Consider the following 24,828-nt stretch of genomic DNA (forward strand, 5'->3'; position numbering starts at 1 on the left):
AGATGATTTCATCCCAACAAATGTGTCCTGTTTGTTTGACCTCCCTAGGATAATCACACAACATTCATGTAAAATGTGCCTTGATTTCTTGGCAAAGAAGGAGAGAGACTCGAAGATGGAAGTGCGTCGCACGCACGAAGCACGCTTCCTCCTTCCCTAGCAGCCCGAGCGGGCGTGCATCAGCTCGGACGGGCTTATATAAAAACCTGCGCCGCGCAGACTGTCTGGCCCGAGCGGGCGGTTCCTGGCACGGGCGGGTGGTTCCTGGCCAGGGAGGGCAGTCATCCTGTTTTGCGTTTTAATCCGGTTTTTTTTCCAGATTTTTTTTTGTTCTGGGTCATTTTGTTAACTTTAGGAGGTCATATATTTCTATAAGACATGCTAAAGTAATTTAGAACCCTAAAATTCAAATTAGCCACAAAATATAACACACTCTCTCTCTCTCCTTCTTTGTCTCTTCTTATCCACTGTAATTCCTCCATTAGAGGGGCTAAAAAAACTCCAAGGTTATTGCTTGTGGATGTAGGTCAAGGACTCAAGGTTGACCGAACCACGTTAAATCTTTGTCTTTCTTTATTGCTTTCATTTCTCATTTAAAGTTTACAACTTTGCATTTATTGTTGAACTTGAACTTAACTAACAAATCTTAGGTCCTAGAAATTGCTATCAATTCAATTCAATTAGCAACATATGCATTAAAGTTGATTATTAACCGACCTGATTAGTTAAGCTTTATTTACGAGAGAGACATTGATTTAAATAGATACTTAGAACCTCTTTGATCTTAAACACACTCGATCTAGTTTTATTAAATTCAAACCGATTTCAAATCTAGTTGCTAACCTATCCCATGATTACTTCTAATGTCACAAATTTATGATTTATGCATCACTAGGAAGCATAGAAGAGGACATATGAAAGTATATGATTATGGTCCATAAATTATGCATCTATGATTAGTATGATTAGTTGAGTGATCCATCATTGGTCCCCTAACAGGTGTATATAATACTATGGTGTTGGTTGTTGCACAACCACCTTTTGATGTGGTAGTTAGATTTCTTAGTGATATTTGGATTGTAGGACAAGAAGAGTAGGGAAATGAAAATGAAAGTAAGATGGCAAGGTGGGAATCAATAGGGAAATTGATAGGAGGGTTGTTGAAGAGGGGTGCATTTGGGACCAGAAAAATCAGGTTTTAGATGACTAAAAATATAAAATGTATATTTCCAGTGTATTATATGATTTGTTTTAAACATAGCAAAAGTTGGCCATTATCTAGATTGCTTAATCTGATCAGAGTATTGGATGCCTTGCTCTCATAAAACCACTGATATATAGCACTCCTTGACACTAGTATTTTAGGTAGCGGATAGCGGGTAGCGGTTGGACAAGATCAAAACGCTATTCAAGAAAACTACGAGTGTTTGGTAAGATTGTGGTTGTATTACCGGGTGATGATTGGAGTAAATTATGGATAGTGGTTGTAGAACGTTATTCCGAGTAACGTTTGAAATTTATAGGTAGCGACCTATTGAATAAAAACTATATAATCGTCTAAGGTAGAATTGTGAACCAATATTTTTAATTTCTATTTCTTTTTCAGTTTATGTTTTTTTTGAGAGACTTAATTATTTTTTATGCCAATTCATTTTTTCACATGAATGTGTTTTAAATATTAATTTTTTTTCTTGATTCTTGTTAATTGACATATGCAAATCAAACTACTAGCAAAAAATTAGATATACTTCATCCATTTCATATTACATGCAATACTTGCACTTTTCACGCATGTCTTTTGAGGACATATATCTCTAACTTTGTATTTGTAAAAATTATAAAAAGTACATATTAAAAAATACACGAATTTAACAAGATCCCACATGACAATATTTTTATTCACGTAAAAATCACAAACGATCGGCAAAGTGAAATTTGTAAATAGTGTAAAAAATACAAGTGTTGCATGTAATATAAAACGGAGGAAGTATAAACATCTATACAAATATATTAAAGGCGTGTGTGACAAACTGACAATGTATACACGTCATCTGGCAAAAGTAAAATTAGCTTGCAACAAGATCTGAACCTGTGACCTCTTGCTATTATACATGACACAATTACCCTTTCAACCAACTTTTAATCATGCTTTAAGTGTCCATATTATTATATTTGTACCTTTTAAATGTTGAGTTTTCCTCAATATATTTTAACGAAAATGAAAAAAAAATGGCAAATTCGCAAAATAATACCAACTCGAGACAATGTCCAAACCCAAATAATAGTTAATAGGTTAAAATAAACCTCTTCCTTTTTCCGTGTTTGGATCCTCTAGAGTTGTAAAATAACTCTACAAGGTAGAGTTTGAGCAATATCAACCATTGAATAAAAAATCAATGGCTCATATATTCTCTTTCCAAAATCCCCCTATTTTATCTCATCAAATCCACCCCTAAATCTTTCCATTCCACCAATATAAGCCTTTGATTTTAAAATGTATGGCTCGGATACAACTCTACCTTGTAGAGTTTCACTAGAACTCTAGAGGATCCGGACTCCCTTTTTCCCGGGGTTCGGGGGAAAGTGGGGCACTCCGAACACAAAACTGTCTCCCGGCAAACAAGGAGTAATATCAGCATAAACATTATTAGTAATAAAACAAATAAGATAGCACCAAAATAATAAAACAAAATAAGGTGATACTAGTTAACTAATGTTTCTAAGTTCTTATAATACCAGAAAAAGACATTTAGAAATGAAAAAGCAACTTAGGAATCCCACAAACATGAAATGTTTTTCCCTTGTCCTATCTTTTTAGCATGTCCAAATGCATAATAGTTGGACTTGAATAATTTTAAGTAAAATCTCTTGGATTTTTCTGATTTTAGTCATATAGTGAACTCAATTATTTCAGAATAATAGAAGATAATGTTGGACTAAAAGTAGCTTCAAGATGTTTCAGCCACTAGCCGACTACCACATGAATTCGGATCCTCTAGAGTTTTAATACGACTCTACATGGTAAAATTGTATCTTAACTATACATTTTAAAATCAAGAGATCGTTTTTTTTCCTTCCCTTTTTTATAGAATGGAAAGGAAAATGTCATACGACAGTAAACTAATAATAGATCAACTTGTATACAACATATAGTTGTATACTTCACTTGTTTAGGTAAAAAGGACCCAATTCACAATAAGTTTATTCTAGACTGATCACATAAAAATAGACACCTAAAACTATATAAAACAGTAACTTATGCATGGGTAACAATAAACTTATAATTTTTTAAAAAAATTGATAAGAAGAAATCTTCTTAACTGCCCTCGCACAAAACCTCTACCCATAGGTTCATTATAAGCAAATGCTTAGAGGTAGGAATTGAACCTTAGACCTTACTAGGAAAGATGGAAAAGCTCACCACTTGAGTCGACCCCAATTCCTTGGGTAACAAAAAACTTATTGGGTACCAAGTCGTTCATACAAGATTACGTACAAATATTTTCGGTCAAAAGCAGAAAATAAGATTAGGTGAAACAAATATTTACAAGGCCAAGCATGATGATAGTACTAGCATTTAGCATATAGTCTGGTGAAATGACCGAGTATTCAGCTTAAATTTTCATTAATTCATTCACAATCAAACACAAGATTATGTACCTAAATAAAAGAAGAAACTCAAGAATTGTGCAAAGGAATATGACTAGTAATATCTGATTGTTAATCTTTTTTGTTATTGACAAGGAGATAAGGTGTTTATCAATACAAGAGAAAAAAGAAAGGCACGAATTTGTCGAAAAAAACAGTGAGATGACTATATACTTACTCATATGTGCTGTTAGTTCTTGTACAAAATCTAAAGATTAATCAGCAACCTTTGGCTTCTGGCAAAGTTCTCCACAACAGAATCATGTCGTGAACTCGCGACAGAAGTTAATAATCGACAAAGAGCTGGCTGCCGCCAAGCAATCAGGTCTCAGAACAAAAGGATAATAATTTTAGCCAAGCAATCAGTTTAGAGTGATCTCTGCAACTGAACAAGAACCAAGAGGCATCTGGTTCAAATGGCATAAAAGTGATAATGTTGTTTGCATCCAGCAAGCCCACTTATATCTACCATGCAACTCGTAGTGAACAAGCCTTGGGGTTACATCAAAACCATAGAGCTGAAAGCTCGCTCCAAGCCCTTCTCGGGCCACCATTCCACTTACCTGAACGACTACAAGCAGACAAGAAGGATAATAAGGTCCTCCCATTTGGTCGGAATTCATAGCCTAACATCTGTGAGTAGACATGTAGAGCATCATTTACTTGACCATTCAAACCATATTCGGCTTCCAAGGCATTCCAAGAGCCAATATTGCTTCTTTGCACATGCTTTTGAAAATCTCCTGAGTGTTCTGCATACTGCCACACCTTGCATACATCAATACAAAGCGATCCCAACCGACAAATTCAAGCCTCGTTTACGTACAGTGTAAGCATGTAGGCATTGGCCTAGAGGAAGACTAGCTACATCAGTGCATGATGAGAGAATATTTATATTTTTTACAGGATTGGGTTCCTCTTTCAAGATCATCCACTTGCATGAGCTTGGTTATTTCTCACATAACTAGCAATCAAATAATTCCACCATATTACATCTCTGTTTGAGCATGTATCAATTAAATTCCTAGCCACTGCCACAGCAACAACCAAGCTTCATACCTAGACATGGCAGAACTGGATTACACCCGACACATTACATAATGCACTAAATGCCGAGGTATTTTCTCGAAGGCATCTCTTGTTCTTCTTCTATATCTAGCAGTCATTTCATCCTCAAATCTTACAAATATCTCTCCTACTCTCTTGTTCTTCTTCTATCTCTAGTAGCCATTTTTTCCCCAAATCTTACAAAAATGTCTCCTAAATCAAATAGTCCAACCTCTCTCAATTTCTTTGCAACTTCCTCAAACATTAATACACCTTCCTCATTTGAGTAGTAATGCAAGAAATTGTTATAGTCAAACCTCGGCACCTCAAGTCCTCTTTTCATGGTTCGTTCAGTATACTTGGTGGCTTCCAGAACTTTCCCGGCTTTAACCAAACCCCCAACAAATATGGAATCAAAATTTACGAGGGGGTCATTCCCCTTCCTTCCTCTCTTCCCTAGGTGCCCTTGCAACAACATGATATAGGTATGCATAGTAGGTTCGCATCCTTTTCTTATCATCAATCTAAAAACTTCCGTTGCCTCACCTGCCTTCCGTCTTTTTAGAAATCCCTTGATCAAGGCATGGTACATGCTTATATCTGGTGTTTCCGTATTTTCCATGATTAAATACGCCTCTACAACTCTATTCTTTGACACGAGCCCATACATTAATGACGCTAGTGTTGCATTATCTGCTTTGATTCCTCTCTTTTGCATTTCTTCAAACACTAAATGAGCCTGAGGAAGCTTGCCCCTTTTACACATCCATTTGATGACGATACTGTAAGTAGAAAGTCCAACTTCCTCCATCCTTTTTACTCTCATAGTTTGAAAAAGCTTTAGTCCTTGATCAAACTGATTATTCTTGAAGAACCTCTCTATCATTGTATTTACAGCATCTATGTCAGCTTCAATTCCTTCATCCATCATTAGATTCCACAATTTTGAAGCCTCAATCACATCGCCAACATCACAAATCCACAGATTAAGTGCTTATAAGTTACGTGATTTGGGCTAATCCAATCCTTTAACTTTACACACAACATACTTAGCCTCGTCAACCAGCTTTTCCTTGCAAAGGGTTTCAACAACTTTATTTAAAGTATCCAAGCTATAGCCATACTCATGAGAATTCATCAAGTGAAAATATTCCACACATTTCTTCAATTCCCTAGCAGCAGCCAATGTTTTCAAAGCAACCCTAAATGTCTTATCATTAGCAATTTTCTGCTCTGTCACTTCATGTAATAATTCCCAAAACAGATCAATATTTCTAGACTTACCAATCACATCAAGCATCTTATTGAAGGTGACAGGGGTGTGGGTAAACCCGGGCAAGTCAAGGTGAATTGATAGAAGCGGTAAACTGGTCGCCATGAAAGGGGGAATTTGTTGCATACTTGGAGGAAAAATTCATGGTTAAGGCTGAATTGAGAGTTTTGAAGGTGTGTTTGGAGCTTGGAATCTAACGCATCTTGTTGCTGGTACAGAATTGTGCAAACCCTGAGAAGATGGTCTGAGTTGACTGGGATCAATGTGTTATTATGCAAAGGAGCAAGAGACTGATGAAGAAAGGTATTAGTTGGAGGGGTGGTAACACGTTGTAGTGTGTGAGTGCGCCTGAAGAGGTTGATTAACGGCCTAGTGATAATGACGCTTCTAAAGTTCATCTACCTGAACAAAACAAACAAATACTAGCATATAAGGAAGAAATCGAAATACTAGTATATAAGAGGTCGATTAACGGCCTAGTGATAATGACGCTTCTAAAGTTCATCTACCTGAACAAAACAAAACAAAACAAAACAAAACAAACAAATACTAGCATATAAGGAGGAAATCCAAATTCCAAAAGAGAAACACAAAGAGCATGAAACTAAGGCCTTGTTTGGTTGACAAAACAAATTATGGGAAGTGCAAATTCCTAGGAAGTAGAAGTATATGAAATTGTTTGGTTGGCAAAACCATGGGAATTTGCACTTCCTAGGAAGTTCTACTTCCTCCAAAATGGAGGAAGTTACTTACCTAGGTCCCCCTAGGTAAGTAGAGCTTCCCATAGGAAGTTTTACTTCCCATTATCAACCAACCACAATTTTACACTTCCTAGGAATTTCAAATACATGGAAAAAATAACTTCATACGAAGTATGACTTCCCATATACAACCAAACAAGACCTAAGAAGAAAGGTTTTTATTGCTGAAACATCTTGATGATAAGCTTTAATGCTATCAACTGATCAGCATACATAAGGTCATCACAATTCACGCATCACATCGAGGAGAGAAATAATACATTATACATGTATAAACCCCGAAAGGTAGAAGGTATCTCTATAATCTAAAGAATATTCCACTAAGGCTATACTAATCTAAAACAATTAAAGAAACTCCAGCCAAAAAATTGATCTGATTTCCAGCCACAACACTTGAAAAATTGATCTGATGAAATTAAACAAGAACAAGTGAACAAAAATATGCGCATCTACAAAGTGTAACATAAATTTTCTTATCATTTACTTCCATGAAACAAACAAACATGAATTAACAAGTTATACCAGAAATTCATTTGAATCATAAGTTTATAACATGTAAATTATCCCTAAAAACATGAGATAACATATATGCGAAAGAAAAAATAAGTTGAATTCATGAAACAAACAGCATAAAACCAATCGCATGAATAATCACATGAAGTAGATCTCAAAAATCGCAATTCCACACCAAAATCCGCAACAAAACAAGTAGATTCATCTAAGGAACAAAACAACAACCTGGAATTCGAGCTTCTGCAATTCGAGCTTTGCGTATGACTTATGAGTGGTTCCAAAGGTTCTAAAGGAATTCAATTTAAGTTCAGCATGTATCAAATTCAATTTGAATAGCTACCCACCTATAGTAAATGGGTACTAAAGGAATTCAATTTGCGTATGCGACAGTCACTGTGAGCGTCTTTTGGAGTGTTACTCGCATATAGGCTCTAGCCTATACCTATGTAGTTTAACATTTTTTTTATGCGCAACACCCGAAAATGTAATATAAATTGACGAGTTTATCTCTATTATACTTTCTCCGTTCCATAATAAGTGAAATACTCTTCTAAAAATGCTCTCACATAAAAGAGAGAAGTGTTTCACTTATTATGGGTCGGAGGAAGTATAAGCTAAGGGATGAGCTACGGTTAAGGATGGAAATGGGTGATGGATCATCCATCACCCGTTTAACCCAGTTTTTTAAATGGATGAAAAACCCGATTTAAATGGATGGAACGCGGGTGGTGGGTGAGAATTTTTTCACTCGTCACCCGATCCATCACCCGTTTAACCTCCAACCCATCACCCATTTATTAAGTTTTATGTGTAAACTTACTTACTTTTTATATTTTTGATAGAAATATTTTATATCATGTATATCATATCACAAATTTCATTAGAAAATATACTACATGGTTTCACCCGTTTATCACCCGACCCACCCGTTTCACCCGGTGGGTGACGGATGGATGGATGCGGGTGGAGCGGATGGATGCGGGTGATGCTCCACCCGCCCCGAATCCCATCCATTTCCATCCCTAGCTACGGTGTCCTCTTATAAGATTACTTTTCTACTATTTATGGTCATGACTAATAAGAAAATTTAAGATTGCGTAATTTATGATCATTTTCGCAGCAAATAACTTCAGTGGGTTGAACTAAACCCCCAAAAATCGGATTTTTTTTTTCCAGCTCACACACCAGTGAATAAGAAAATCAAGTATTTACATTGTAAATTACAAAATTAAAATCTTAAAACTTATGGTATATAGTAAAATTAGTGTTCAAAAAACCTTCAATTTTTTGGTATCGTCGAAAAAATCCTTCAATTTCTATCATCAAAAAATATGTTGAATCAATCTAGGAAATCGAACATTTTAAATAGAAAAGAAAATTGAAATCAATTTTTTGATATCGTTGAAAAAATCCTTCAATTTCTATCCTCAAAAAGTAAGTTGAATCAATCTAGGAAATCGAACATTTTAAATAGAAAAGAAAATTGGAATCAATGGATGAATATGAATGTAGACAATAATATGTAGAGAGAGATGGAATTTCATATGTAATTATATGTAGAGAGAGAGGGAAGTCTAGCCATCGTTTTGGCTGGGGAAAGCAACAAAAATTATTTTTCGTCAGATCAGGTTGTGGGTCCCACTCCCACGCCTAATCAAATTTTCACCCACCCCATGCATTCCCCCCAATCATCCCCACTCATCCCACAATCTTATTCTCAGTCACCATTAACAGGTTTTTTTGTTTAAAATTGATGACTTGATCTTACTTTTCAATTGTGAGTAAGGATGCTCTAAGTTGCCCTTTTAAGATATAGAGTGACTCATTATACTTCCTCCAACCAAACGTAGCCTTAATTACGGTTGTAAAGTATAACGAACAGAAAGCTATAAGTAAAAATCTTTTGTTGCTGGTATTGTTGGTATATAGATGCTTTTTTTATTGTGAAAATTCAGACCTATAGTATAACAATTAACTACTTACTATACCTATTTTCCATGAGATTGGGATCTTAAAAAATTCTGTTCTACAAAGTTATACATCCCTCCTTGAGCTACATATACAAAGTAGGCAAAATGTTCCAAAAATAACAGAATGGAATTCAACTCCTAAGGAAGCTCCAAGGTCCAGTTCCTGTCCCAATTCTGCAAAAAGAAAAGATTCAATTAATAGGGGTTTACTATTACCGTCTGTATTTACTAAACACCGCCCGAAAAATACGCACGATATACGGTTAATATGGACGGCAGTCGGCAAACAGCATTGAGGTAATAAAGATATGAAGAGCCAGTTTCCAGGAACCCAAATGACCTAATCCACAATTTATGTTCCATTTGCTGACTATAATGTGTTCTAAAATATAACTGAGACCAATAAGATTTGGGACATAGTTTGATTTTAAGCACGACGTGAGTAATTTGTAAAATTATACCTCCAAAACCCAGCAAACGCGCGGAGGCTCATGTAAATAGTTAGAGCCACCCATATCCCAATAAAACCATAATGAGAAGAAAGAAACATCAAACACAAAATGCTCATAACAGCCACCATCACCTGAAAAATTAAGAAATAGGATCAGAAGTTTGTCCCAAGCTAAGTTTATATTTAAGAAAGAATGAAAATTCTTGTAAAAGAATTACCATGGAAAAGGCTGAATATGCAAAATCAGATGCTCCAAAGTTGATGCCATCAAAAACAAAGGCCAATGCATTTACTGGTTGTGTCAGAGCAACAAACTGTGGTAAAGATAACATAGTTATAATTAGCTCGACTCTCGCAACATATAAACAAATGAAAATGTATTAACCAAATATGTAGAAAAGTGCGCGTACTGGAATGCCTATGGTAATAAGGTTCAAGACATCGACATCCTTGGTAAATAATCTTGCTGCAAACTTTAAGCCGAACCCGAGCATGAAACATAAGGCCAATCCTAGAACAAATCCCAACTGCACATATAGCAGAAAATAAACAAAAATCAGATGATGATAATGAGTAATGACATAATATAGATCCTATATTCCTAATCATAGGTCATATCAGATATCTAAAGCTAATCGAGTATATACTCAGCTGGACCTGATTGGCCGGGTTATTTTAGGGTCTGGCTCGACCAAGTTACATTTCAGGCTATTTTTGGTAACAGGCCTGCTCGCACAGACGGTCATAATTTCTCTCGGTTTGGACAGGATTTTTTAGCTAAAAATGTGGTCTATCTGGGCCGAAATGGGCTGGAAATTTTTGGCCATGTCTAGTACAATATCAGCTCTAGAAATATCGAACTTGCCTGCAATACTCTGGAGGCAGTTGATGTTGCTCTCTCGAAATCATTCTTTGCAAAAGCACTTGCAAGTATTGCCTGCAAAATACGAAAAAGCACGCCTAAAACAGTGCATAACCAACCAATAAACGAACTTTACAATACATAAATACTTAAAAAGTGGCATATTACTAAAAAATGACAGACCGACCTGGCCAGCAACAGCAAGTCCATCAGCAAGAAGGGAAGTCGCCAACCACACTTGCAAACAGACCTGAAATGCAGCCATTTGTGTGGGCCCTAAGCGTGCTGCCATAGATGCAGCTAAGGTCACACAGAATGTCACAGCAATGACCCTCATCAATAAAAGAAAACCTGCAAAAAAAGTAAGAAGTAAACTCTTAGCCGTATCTCCTTTAGTCCTTTTATACACTTTCATATCCTTAGGCAGGGAAAACCGGAAAAGGACATTTAAATGATCAAGTAGTATAGGCATCCCTTACCGTTTTTTAGAAACCGACCGAATTTGAGGTCCCTGATGCTCGGAGGTAGGAGATCAACTAGTTGAATAAGTCTCCAAAATAGTATGATCGAAATCAAGTACCTTTATGATCACCATAAGACGTTGGACAAATTATAACTTCTTATAATTTCTACTAATAGAAAATCAAAGATATGAATGGTCAAAGTTGTGCGCTACAGCAAACAAATTGTGTGCTAAAATTGTACGGTTGCAATTAGAAAGAAACACGGGAAGTAGCATTTAAATTAGTATATAAATAGCTGCTCTGAAAGCTTACTGTGATATAACATGGGAAATTGCTGCACCACTGACACCCAACCGAAAGACAAACATGAAAATTGGGTCAAGAATTATGTTAGTGACATCCCCTGCCACTGTGAAATTCAAGTGAAAAAAAAAAATCAAATAATGGTAATTGATCAAAGCACTCCAAAAAAAATGTCACTTGATTAAACTTGCTCATTTAAGATTCTTAAATAGGACTCACCAGTGGCATACAGAGGAGTCTTGGTATCCTTAAAACCACGGAAAATTCCTTGCATAGCTAATGAAAGAAGAACAGCAGGTGCACCGAGTGACCTCAATGTTAAGTACCTTTTAGCTGGGGGTAGCATGGGCGAGTCCTGGTAAAGCATAATGTAGAGATTATGTAAGATAAGGGACTAACAAAGAGTGAAGAGCCTATCATGCCCTTTCTCTCCTTTCTTAAGGAAATAAGCTAACTCTAGTTTGGTTCACTAAGGGTGTGTTAGTTACTTCATCCCCATTAGTTGCTCAACTTGTTATGCAACTGAAATTTTTCACCTCATTTTCAAGGAACATTTACTCATGGTGCGTCCTCTTCACCTTAAAAAATTAATTTCAGGTAAGTTCACACCATTACTAGATGGACACCCATATAATTTAAGTTAGAATCCATAAGTTCATATAAAGGCTAATAAGTTAATATAAATTTAAGGAAATTTGTACTTACAGGTTTGACACCCATATAGTTCAATAATGGCTTTGCTAGAGAAATGAGGAAAATCGCCTGGAGAAGACCGAGAATTGCACCAATAACCAAAGCTGAAGAAGCGGATGGAATGTGCCGTTTTTGAGGCTTCGAACTTTCAACACTAAAGCTACTTGTTTTGAACTTAAAAGTACTCTCCCCTGAATGTAACAGAAAAGGCAACATACTCTAAATGTTTACAAATTGCCAATGAAGTGATGCAAACATAGTATTGTGCAATTTGGCAGGAAAAAAAAAACCTGATTGAGGTAATAGTTCTTTGGCTTCATTATTAGAACTTGAATTGGATTCCAAGCATTCTATCTTTTGTTGTTCAGACCCACTTCTGCCACGGCATCTTCCTCAGCCACAAAAGAAGTAGTCACACTTACAAGAGGAAAGATTGCGATCCGAGATACTTGATTGAAAAGAGCTATGGAGACCCCAACAGCAGCAAGTTCAATAGGCCCTGCAGCCATCGCATAAAGTATCAAGCTTCCAGTCCAACAAGAAAAAAGTCTAACTAGCAGTGAATTTCATCATAGCGGACTACATAAATATACTACATTTCAAGACAATAGGCCATTTTTCCATATATGGACATTCCAGACCACCCAATTTGTCAATCATGGCATTATTGGCACTAGACCATTTCGGGACCATTTCGAGGTGACCATTCCCGAGGCTTAGTCATTCCGACCATGCACAATACGCAGGCTCATGTGCTTGCCATGCATGCCAGACACAAAATCAAGGCCTAAGCACAGCTCCTGCCTTCTTGCTTTCATTCTAGACTGTTCTCGACCATGCACAATACACCGGCTCATGTGCTTGCCTTGCATGCCAGACACAAAATCAAGGCCTAGGCACAGCCCATGGGTGCGCCATGCAGGTTCTAGCTTTCATCCTAGACTTAAAAAATCATGAATTTGCCATGCCAAAAGTTTGAGCATCATGCCTTGCTATTTAATTACGATATAGCCATATAAGAAACCAATGCTAATCTTTTAAATATGGTTCAAAGATAAAATGCAGACTGTTGCTTTGGGTAAAGAATAAATCCTCTAGACCGTCTTCGCACATGACCCCAACCCACAGGCACAATTACAAACCAGACACCCCCAAAATCTACTATCATCATTCTAGGACATGTATAATGCACATACTACCTCCGGACTTTTTTAGTTGCAACATTTAGTTTTGTGGCACTATTCATCTTTGTTTCTTGTTGAATTCGTTTAAATGCGAGGATTCCAGATATCAAATTTTTATAATTTTTACTTATACTCAATAAGAGATATTAATGTCCAAAAAATCGTCTCGAAAATGTGAAAAAGCAAATGGTGCGACTGAAAAATAGAAAGGTAGTATACCATTGGTGTAAAATAATTATAGTGCATACATGATACATATTGGAAGCAAATAATTTACCTATTTGGCCAATAAAAGCTGTGTCAACAAGAGAAGCAATAGGATCAGCTGTCAAAGCCAGTGCAGCAGGAAGTGCAATCTGTGCTATTTCCTGTCCAAGCTCATCCATCTTGAACACCAACCTATTTTACATACATAATGTCATAACATAAGTAACATACTAACATGCATGCTTTTAGTTTTCTTTTTCTCATTTTATAAACACAATTCTCCATTTTATTCATCAAATAAAGAAAAATCATACTTTTACTTCATTTAGCTCCACAAAAACAATTTAATCAAACCTAGTAAACAATACTTCCTCCGTTCCATAATAAGCGAAACACTTCTCTAAAAAAGCTCTTCCATATAAAAGAGAGAAGTGTTTCACTTATTATCGAACACAGGAAGTATTTGACACCCAAAAAAACCCACCAAAAAACATGAGAAGGGTAAAAAGGGAAATTGTACCTGGCATTTTTGAAGAAGATGAAGAGAGGAATTTTGCTCTTTGTGTATGGAAAACATAATCCATCTTCCTCTACCATGATTGATGACTTAGAACAAGTGAAGCCTTCTAATACTCTTTTATATATATTTTTCTTTCAAATGTTACTTTCACAAAATTATTAACTCATTAATTCAGTGATGCCAAAATCAAATTCCCATATTAGTTCTATTCAAGGAAAATGCTTATATTATACGCCTTACAAAAATAGAATCCAAACAGATACTCCATCATAAATTTACCTGAAAACAAAATAAAACAAAAAAAAAACTTACAAGTTTTTTTATTCAAGAAAAACTTACTATTACACTGAATTAATTATAGTGGAGTTTTATGTATGAATGAAGAGAAATCCAAACGCCAAAACTTCTTCCAGAAAAACAGAAATGGTGTAATAATTGGAGGAAAAAGGTGACTAGTAGTTTAGCTTTTTAAAGGATAAAAATTTTTGTAACAGAAAGTTGAAATTTTTCTGAAAAATATTAACCAAGAAAATACTAAACTGTTCATCAAAAAATGTTATGGTCCATATAGAAGAAAATTTGGAGAAAAATGAGTAACTTTCACTATCATTTGTTAAGAAAAGGAGGAGAAAAAGAGAAGAATTTATGGTGAGTAAAAGATGCTTCCTTTCTCCCTTAATCAATTGGTCAGAAGTTCGATCATTAATCTTTGAAAATAGAAAGATATTATTGATTAGTCCTTTATTTTTAAATAGAACATTGAATTAAGTAGATTAGTCATTATTATCGACGGCGAATACTTTCATGATTAAAAATAAAACCCTTTCTTGAAAAAGAAAAGAAAAGGAAACCACATTTTTGAGAATGGAAAGATATTGTTGACTAGTCCTTTATTTTTAAGTAAAGTATATGAGTCGAGGAGATTAGTCATTGCTATCAACGGTGGATTCTTCGATGGTTTTTAACCCTTACTTGAAAAAGAAAGAAAAGGAAACGATAACAGATTGAAGACATTTGGACTTGTCACTCATGAAGGTTACGTTGACGGGTGTCTTTCTATATTCCAAATTCCATTCACTGAATTATGTTTGTGGAAAAAATTTCTTATCTTGTTAAGAAACGGTGATGCCATAAATGATAAATCAATACATGCACATGAGTATATGAGGTGTTTTTTTCCTCTAAAATGATAAGAGAAAGATGTTGTTAGATCGAAATTTGTTATAGTAGGTATAATCAGGCCAGCTTCTTATGTCAAGTCAATTGATAGGAATCAAACTTGTGATGTCAAAAATAATTTTTCCGTCTTTTTTACTTATAATGTTTGGATTTGCATAAGAACTAAAAAAAGGAAATAAATAAATAAAAAGAGATAACGAGATTCATGTATAAGAAGAGAAAAAAAGAGATACATATTGCTAGACTAGAGATGGAACATTGCAAGTAATAGAGAATCGTCAAAAGTAAAAGATGTCGCAAGAATTGTCAAAAGTGAAAAAAGTTGCAAGTTTTTTTTTCCGATACAACTAATAGTAATATTGAAGTTTTTAAAAGCTTTAAAAGATTAAATTTTTATAATTAAATTTTTATAACGGCTCGTATTTCCTTTACAATTAGCATTTAGATAATTGTTAGAGCTTTCTCCTTTTTATATCTTTATGTACATGTTGAAGGGATGGTACATTTAGGATGGAAAAAACTTTGTCTACTGACAGGGTAATCTACCCGCTAGAGATAGACATCAATAATAAGTGGAGTCCAACTTAACAGAATTATTTATTTTTTAATTGTCTTTTATAATGAATAGTCTACCCAGTGAATCGATGTAGCAATCTCCATTTAGGATTACTTTGTCCTCTTCCAATTTGTAAATGAGCAAAAAAAAAAAGCTTAATAGCTTTTGATATATTATAAGCAAGATACATATGAGTGTATTAATCAAAATAATACTAATTTCCAAGATTATGATAACCTTATTTGTAATACATCTCTGTTCTCGTTACATTTGTAAGAACAAAAAAAAAAAAAGAGAAGAAAATAAGAATCCCAGTAATGATGTTAAGGATTCCAAAATGCAGTTGAAGTTGATAAATCTTTTCTAGCATAGTAGCATATATGATAGACTAACAATTTTCTTTAAGTTGGTAGCCCAATTGATCTTCCCAAACACGTAACACTCCCAACAAAATGTTTGAAAGAAGCAAAAAAAAGGTATGAAAAATGTCAAGAGAATTGTCATTTAGCAGGAATATGTTGTTTGATGCTTATCAGTTGAACTAAAATTTTTTCCAACCATATAAGAGAAATTACTCGTAGAACGCAACAAAGTACTACTACACAGTGCGCAAATATTATTTGTCAAGTAAGGTCCTATTCTTTTGGATTGAGAGAAGCTGAAATAAACTGAACTGAATGAAATGAACTGTAGAGAGAAACTGAACTCAAATATTGTTTGTCAAGTAAGGTCTCGTTCTTTTAGATTGAGAGAAGCTGAAATAAACTGAACTGAATGAAATGAACTGTAGAGAGAAACTGAACTCAAATATTGTTTGTCAAGTAAGGTCTCGTTCTTTTAGATTGAGAGAAGCTGAAATAAACTGAACTGCATAAATAAACTGAACTGTAGAAAGAAACTGAACTGCATAATTCACTATCACCACGACAGTTTTATACACTGAAGTGTAAATAATAATAGTTGCGTAATACTTGAAAAAACAGAGAACTGCTAACTAATGAGATGTGATGTGGAGATAGAAAATGTTAAAGAGGAGAGAATCATATTCCAAGTTGATAAATACAATCATCTTTTTTTTCGAAGTTAAACATAAGACAACTCTCTCAAGTTTTTAAACGGTTACCCACTTTTTGTAGGTGGGCGATAATCGATATGATCATCTTTTTTTAATTATTAGAATTACCACAACTATATGAACATACCGTCTTCCTCTGTAAACTGAAAAATGGCGAAAATAGGTAAAAGAAAATACTACCTCCGTTTCATATTATTTGCACCGATTAGACATTTTCTACTCGCACTTTACGTCAAATCGTTGCAAATAATATGAAACGGAGGTGGTATTAATGAAAGCATATATATCGAATCCTAATAGTTCCATCAGCATCAGAAACCCAATTGCCAAAACAAAAAGGCATAAAAAATCCTTGACCTGTATGACTGACATACCATACATTCTTCAAATTTGAGCAACTGATGGTCCCACTGTGAAATAAACTAACTGGGGAAGGTCCTTTGGATCTCACTTTCTACAAATTTCAACGTCAACTTCACAAATAAATCAAGATAGTTAGGTTAATGGTGTAAAATTTCCTTGGGTAGGAGCCTCAGAAACAGCTTCCCATTGATACAACGCCATTACAGCAGCCAGGAAACAAAACCTTAGGTCTGTAAGGATCGTTATCTTCCAAGACGACGGAAATGAGAATGAGACATCTAGCCCATACGATCTTATATGAGACGGTTTTACAATAACTTCTTATTAGGAAATTGGTTAGAAGATAGAGTCCGAGTAACCTTATTATGTCGATGCTCACAATCACACCTAACTTGCCATGACATAAAGAATGGACAAACCATACCTCTAAAGCTGAATGCATCTCAATTCTCAAATACTGAAGTTTCCCTATAGATCACAAAGATATATAATATCATGATTAACTATAACTAAGCTTGATTAATAGCTGGGTATGAGGGTAGGCTCGAGTGAAAAGCACGCTTATTAAAGTCTTTAATGTACAAAGGCTTTTATAGACATATTCAATATAGACTCGTCTCCTTCTCCATTCTTATTCTTTGCTCTGTTATCAACACGCTAACGATGTGCAACCATCACAGCCTATTAACAATGTAACTAGTTATTGTCCTGCACCATCCGCCCATATCAGGTCTACCTATTACCCAAATGCTTCTGATGTGACCCGCTTTTGACGGGATAAACGGGTCAGATATATGCAACCTTAGTATGTAACAATACTGAGAACCCTGGATTCTTCAAGTTGTTTGAACCAATTGAAGGGTATCCTCTCTAATCATACACTGTCCTCTTCTTAGCTTCCAGAAGTTACAAGCACAAAAAAACAGAACATAAAAAAGCAGAGATCCAAAATGGCAGCAACTTGTGGTCCACATAGGATCTCAAAAACCTTGTTCACCACTAGTCAGATGTGCCTGTTCACTGAGTTCCTATAATATGTATGGTCCATCTAATTTTTTTGCGTACATGATTTTACTTCAAACTATGTGATGTTTACACAACATCCCACTTATCAACAACCAAAGGCATAAGCAGAGCCACAAGTAATCTGCTTTTGATATCCCTAAGGTCAAAGTGGGTTCTCACATGTACAATCAAGATCAATGGAAATTTTAAGCCATAAGGGTCACTATCCCTGGGATTGGATTCCAAGTCCAATCGAGTTCTTTGTTCCACCATTATCCTCCTACTTAGTGGTCGTTTGGTTGAATTCAAGAAGTGTAACTTCCTAAGATCAAAGATATTACTTGAAAAGCATAAAAGTTGTTTGGTTGAGTATGTAGATACTCTCGTGGGAAGTTCCACCTACTCCAACTAAAATCCGTAATACCCCTATATACCCGAAGAAATATGCAAAAACAGTCCCGGGATTTGAACTAAAAAGTCGGATCCATAGGAGTATTTTATCATTGCTCTCTGTACAAGATACGTCATCATATGGACCAGAAAATAAGCACAGAAATGGAAATCCCACTATTTCAGTAATAAAATTTGTGGACTTCTCCACTGTTTTGTACAAGAAATCAGGATCAAAATATATATATCTGATTACCCAAATAATCAGTTTGTCAGGAACTAAAGCAATTCTCAAGGCAGTACAACACATTTAGACTATAAGCTTTCTCTTTTGCTCTTTATATTTCATTGTCTGTTCATTTCGCGAAGACAAGAGAAGAAAATAAATTTACTGTGATCAACGAATCATAAACAAAATTTCAGAGGCTACCTCTTGAAGTTTGTATAGTAAGAAGTAATTGCCAGAACTACTGAATTGCAAGGTCAACAAATTCTACGAGCACCTGATCACCACAATCCGAGGGCCTTCCACCAAATGCCTCCAACTCCGAGCCAGATTATGATGTTGACAACTGAGACTAGGAAACCATATCCCCACCATTGGGGTAGGGGAACATAATTAGCACCATAGAAAACTGGGGCTGATCCAATACCGTAGTGGGTAAGGCCACCCATAAGGTTGGAGAGGAATGAGAGAACTATGGCTGCTAAAAATGGTGGAGTCCCGAGTGCACCAGCAACTGATAGGAAGGCTGTGAACATGGCACCTATATGTGCAGCTCCACTTGCAAAGAAGTAATGGAGTAAAAGTAAAGAAGAACAAGAATGCCAAAGGACATCTGCCATGAAAGACCTAAACCACCAACAACCTGCAAATAAGAACAATTGTCAGGGTTATGTTGTGTGTCACAAAATTCTAATTAGTAATATAGCACTTATCCCATGTAGGCCTCCGTAATAATAATATAGTAAACAAAGCGCAATTAGGAACTTCACTTGAATCAACCGTGTGGAGTATGGACTCCATTGGTTATTAAATATTAGGCCACATCTCTGTTCTGGGATGTCCCAAGATAATCGACCAGTTACTAAATTTAGCAATGGAAACTTTTAATTTGCCCATTTATCCTCAATGACACATTTAGCTATAACTCTAATGAACGAATCCTTGTGGATGGTATGGTCTAAAAATATATAGAGAATTAATAATTCTTGTATCTTTGTTGCTTCTTCAGCAAAATGACCTCAATCAACTATCACCTATTAGATACTGTAAAATTTAAAAAAAATAAAAAAAATCTTCAACGAGATGCAGAACATCATCATAAATAGTAGATTACAATCCTCAATAAGCATATTTACACTTCAAATCAGATGTTTCATAAGCCGCTAGCACACATGTTAAGAAATGACCGTTCCAATCTGACAATCATACTGTTGTAGCTAAGAAAAGAGAAAATAGCCAGAGGAGAAGGATAGAAACACTGACCTTAACTACAGTTGCACTGAACCAGGAAATGAGTCCGTACTTGTTGAGATAACCAGCCATGGCAATAAGTGCAGCAAACCATGTAAGGGTATCCCAAGCAACTGATTCAGCTAAGCACTCTTTCCAGGTGACAACCCCAGTTATGAGGAGCACTGATAATCCAAGAATAGCAGCAGTGACTGCATCAATATTCAAAACTCCTCCAAAAACCCACAGTCCTACCTGATGATTACATCACAAGGGAAGCAGCATATTAGTATTGCACGACATGGTAACTGCACGTTACAGAAGGAAATGCACAAAAAGTACACATTGAAGATTGTAAATAATGGAGAATCAACTCTAGTAAAAGTATAAAAGTTATCACACTCTAAAGACCTTGAAGATGCACTTGCACTGACTATAAAATGCATGACGACTACTGTAGAGTTGCTCAATCAAGCTTCATATTCAATCAGACATACAAAATTCTGAAGCAAATACCAATTAGTACGCAGTATACATAAACTCGTTATAAGATGACCCTAATCGTCAGATACTCAACCTGACACATATGCTAAAAGTGGAGTAGCAAAACATACTTCTTTCTCAATAAAGCTAAACAGAAATCATCAGTATTGTGTTTTTTTGGTACACTATATATCACCTTCGGCTCCACAGAGTTTGAAAAGGTCTCATATCACCATCAAGATTAAGAGTCAGACAACCAAACAATTCACATATTCAAAGGATGACTGAGGTATGATTGATTAATAAATTATAGTTACTATCTTATGCATCCTCAGCATTTGCAAGCAAAACCAACATCCCATGCAGAGGTAAGCAATTCTAATTTTCGAATAAAATGGCAAGCAAACGGGTTATATAGTAGTATAATCTATTGATTTGTGCACTGATATAACATCCAATTCAAGTAAAAAAACTACGACTCTAGGCTAATTTTGTCGAGATTTGCAGACTGGGATCAACTTCTTGTGCAACTCGGGGGCAGACCATTTCACCAAAACCAAATCCTAGTGAATTCTATCCTGGCACATCTACTTCAATTCAATCAAACAAACAATAATAAGTCTAAATATCATCAAATTTCACAAACTAAAACCAACAGCTACTTCAATTCAATCAAACAAACAATAATTCAAGTCTAAATATCATCAAATTTCACAAACTAAAACCAACAGCTACTTCAATTCAATCAAACAAACAATAATTCAAGTCTAAATATCATCAAATTTCACAAACTAAAACCAACAGCTACTTCAATTCAATCAAACAAACAATAATTCAAGTCTAAATATCATCAAATCTCACAAACTAAAACCAACAGCTACTTCAATTCAATCAAACAAACAATAATTCAATTCCAAAACACCATCAACTTTCACAAACTAAAACCAATATCTGCTTCAATTCAATCAAACAAACAATAATTCAATCAAACAAACAATAATTCAATTCTAAAACACCACCAACTTCCACAAACTAAAACCAACATCCATCAAATGCAAACTAAATCACCAACAACAACAACAACAACATCAAACACACACACACACATTAAAAAAAAAAACCAATCAAACAATTATACCGTGAGAAGCAAAGTAATTGCCATAATAATCTCATTCTTGCTCATAGGACCCATCAAATCCAACTTCTCCTTCGCCAATCGCGGTGCATCAGGACTACTCTTAATCTGAGGAGGATAAACCACATACAAAAGCAAAGGAACAACAATCAAAGAAACCAATCCAGGAACAATAGCAGCTTTAGCCCAATCCATCCATCCAATAACTTGACCAATAGTATTAAATGTCAAATTAGCACTCAATGGATTAGCAGCCATAGCAGTTAAAAACATAGAACTCGAAATAACTGAAGTTTGAAAACAAGTAATCATCAACCAAGCACCCAATTTCCTTTCACTTCCATCACCTACATTGCTCCCACAAGCAACACACAGTGATTTAACCAAAGGCAGAAAAATTCCACCTGCTCGCGCCGAAACAGATGGTATAGCAGGTGCTAATAATGCCTCACTAAACACAAGACTATACCCTAAACCAAGTGATGAACTACCAAATAACTTAACAAATTGATAAGCCACTCTATTTCCTAAACCTGTTTTAATAAACCCTCTTGCAAAGAAGAATGCTAGAGCAATAAGCCATGGAATTGGGTCTCCAAATGCGGAGAATGCGGCCGAAAATGGCAGGGTTTTTGTTACCACTGATGCTCCTAAACCCATTAATGCTACTGCACCTAATGGAAGTGGTTGTGTTATTATTCCAACGATTGTTGATAGGAATATTGCTAGAAGTTGCCATGCTTGTTTTGTTACACCTTCTGGTGTTGGGATTAACCATATAATTACTCCGGTTATAATTGATGCTAGTAAGGGTTTTATTGCTGCTCCTTGTCCTTGAGGTGGTGGTGATGATGTTGTTGATGGTGATGGTGATGATGATGATGAAATGGGTTTGAGTTTGAAGGATGATGATGATGATGAGAGGAGAGATGGAGGAGAGAGAAAGTGTTTTTGAGAAATGGGTTTTGGAGAGTTGGATCTGAGAGAAGGAAAAGAAATGGAAGGGTGAGATTTGATGGATGAAATTGAGATGGGTTTGAGAGATCTGAAGGAGAGAGAAGAAGTTGGAGGAGAGGTTAAACTCAGAGCCATTGACGCCATTGTTGAAGGCTCTGAGTTGCAGAGAAGAGAAAGAGAGTGGTGGGATTGTTTTTTTTTTTAGAGTTTTTGGGTGGTTTTATTTAGAGATTTTTTAACGGTCGATGAAGAAGCGTTGGATCAAAGAAACCAATGGGCCTCTAGATGGGGCTCGTTACGACGGAGAAATTCTTCTTATCAATTTTTTTAAAAAAAAATAATATGCATGGTATACTAAGATCTTTAAGATATATTTTCTTCATTTTGATGATGTTAGGATGAGTAATGACTAAAAAAAAAATATATTGGATGTATCATGATGACGGTTGTACAATTATCCATATGCAAAAAATAATTCAAAACATCGATTAGAGAGTATTGATCCAAACTGCTAATAGAAACACTTGGATACCATTGTCTAGATATGGTAATATTCTAATCATAATCGACTTTCAATGAGTCAATGTTTTTTAAGCCTCGTATAGTAACATGAATTTGAATTTCATCTTGATATTCTTGATCTTCAACCGAAGATCAGTTTCCATATCTTCAAAACTTCAAACTCAACAAACTGGAAAATTAAATAACCACCACGATACATAGAGATCTCAGATGAGGAGGATAAGAAATTCCACAAAGAGGAAACAAAAAGTCCGATGACAAGGAACAAACAAAACCCTCAACAAGGGGGGACTAACTAATAAAGTTAAACCATCACAACGATGGCCCTTATTGAAAACAAAAAAACAAGATGGGAGGGGCATCGTCAGACACCGTGTACGTCATGGCAAGCTCCCCAAGCAAAACTCCTCGAAGAGGAAGGGAAGCTTGGTGTGGAATGCATAGAGAAAACATCCGGAAGAGGGAGACCTAGCAGTGGTGGTTGGAACTTAAAAGTGAGGAGCTAAGTTGAGATTTTTGGGCTTATGTTTTTCTTTTGTCCAACTAGGTTAGGGAATAGTAAAATCATTTATTTTCCAAAATTGGGGTTTTCAAATTTCATAGATCTAACTTTCATGTGAGTCAAACATATATAGTAGTCATTTTCATAGATTTAATTAATGATTTGTCTTGAAAGTTTAAGTTGTGTTTTCTAAACTCCTTTAAACAAAAAGTTGTGTAACTAAGCAAACAATTGACCTTTTTGTATTCTCAATGCTACAAATATTACTCCCTTGCCTTTTTTTACTTCTCATTTTCATTTCTATTTTCTAAAATCAAACTAATAACATTGACCGATTCATATTGATTTTTTTATAAGCAAAAAAAATAGTCATATGTAATCTTGTTAGATTATTCTCGACATGTTGATTTATAATTTCAAATTTTTATAATATTTACTTATAAAAAAAAGAGATATCAAGGATTGAAAAGAAGTCTTAAACGTGGAAAAAAAATGTAGCAAATAAAGAAGGGTTATGCTATATGCAGCCTTTAGGGTTGCATATAAAACATAAATACACTACTTAAAATGGAAATAAGTTGCGAATTTATGGAAAATTGCATCAACCGATGTAATAAATGACCAATTAATGCAACTTATTTCCATTTTTAGCTTCTTATATACAGTCCTTGGGCTGCAATAGCTTTTCCCAATAAAAAAAGCAAAAGAAGTATTAATCTATAGCCAAAATTATATATTGCATACCATAAGACAAAAATTACGATTAATCCAAAAAAAAGTAAGGTAATTAAGTATTTCTGTAATCTACTACTACTATAGAATAAAACTTGAGAAAATAAGACTATTATATACTCATACTTCTCATATCTAAAATATTTTACTTACATTACCAAGCATCTTATGGGTATAATAAGTGCATATATGTCATTTAATTTTATGTGTATATACTACCCTCTCCGTCTCATAATATAGTGCTTGTTTCTTTTTTACATGGTCTCCAAAACGTAACTTTGACCTTTGATATTTTCAATTCTGTATTAATAAAAAATATAAAAAGTTGATATTATGAAACTACACATTAAGACGAATCTAACAAGATCCCGCGTGAATACGTTTTTTTATATATACAAATGAGAATATTCGGACAAAAATTTTAAAGTTTGACCCACTAAAAATGAAGTAAGCACTATATTATGGGACGGAGAGAGTACAATTGAGACAAATAGGTTTTCCAAAAACAAATTAATAATTGCATATCCACATTATAAAAATCCAGCATGGGTGTCATTGTCTTGTTTTTGTACATTGA

The 24,828-nt window shown here is 35.1% G+C and overlaps 3 protein-coding genes across 3 annotated transcripts; all 3 read right to left on the reverse strand.

The window, feature by feature from the left end:
- Positions 1–3,714: 3,714 nt before the first annotated feature.
- On the reverse strand, positions 3,715–7,634 carry LOC104889986 (putative pentatricopeptide repeat-containing protein At1g26500). Its single transcript, XM_010675338.4, is given in 5 exon segments — positions 3,715–5,673; positions 5,676–5,733; positions 5,735–6,033; positions 6,036–6,370; positions 7,468–7,634. Coding segments are annotated over 4 exon segments (1,518 nt in total). The 5' UTR covers positions 6,367–6,370; positions 7,468–7,634; the 3' UTR covers positions 3,715–4,843.
- Positions 7,635–9,129: 1,495 nt separating this feature from the next.
- Positions 9,130–14,494, reverse strand: LOC104889985 (protein DETOXIFICATION 42). The gene is given in 14 exon segments (XM_010675336.4): positions 9,130–9,386; positions 9,674–9,795; positions 9,882–9,977; positions 10,074–10,190; positions 10,529–10,600; positions 10,713–10,876; positions 11,005–11,105; positions 11,302–11,398; positions 11,512–11,647; positions 11,998–12,176; positions 12,276–12,353; positions 12,356–12,484; positions 13,447–13,568; positions 13,897–14,494. Coding segments are annotated over 14 exon segments (1,533 nt in total). The 5' UTR covers positions 13,974–14,494; the 3' UTR covers positions 9,130–9,343.
- Positions 14,495–18,618: 4,124 nt separating this feature from the next.
- On the reverse strand, positions 18,619–22,719 carry LOC104889984 (dicarboxylate transporter 1, chloroplastic). The gene is given in 4 exon segments (XM_010675335.4): positions 18,619–19,267; positions 19,270–19,333; positions 19,954–20,175; positions 21,542–22,719. Coding segments are annotated over 4 exon segments (1,680 nt in total). The 5' UTR covers positions 22,640–22,719; the 3' UTR covers positions 18,619–18,971.
- Between the last annotated feature and the right edge of the window lie 2,109 nt (positions 22,720–24,828).

This window comes from Beta vulgaris, chromosome 4, assembly GCF_026745355.1.
Source record: "Beta vulgaris subsp. vulgaris cultivar EL10 chromosome 4, EL10.2, whole genome shotgun sequence".
NCBI lineage: Eukaryota > Viridiplantae > Streptophyta > Magnoliopsida > Caryophyllales > Amaranthaceae > Beta > Beta vulgaris.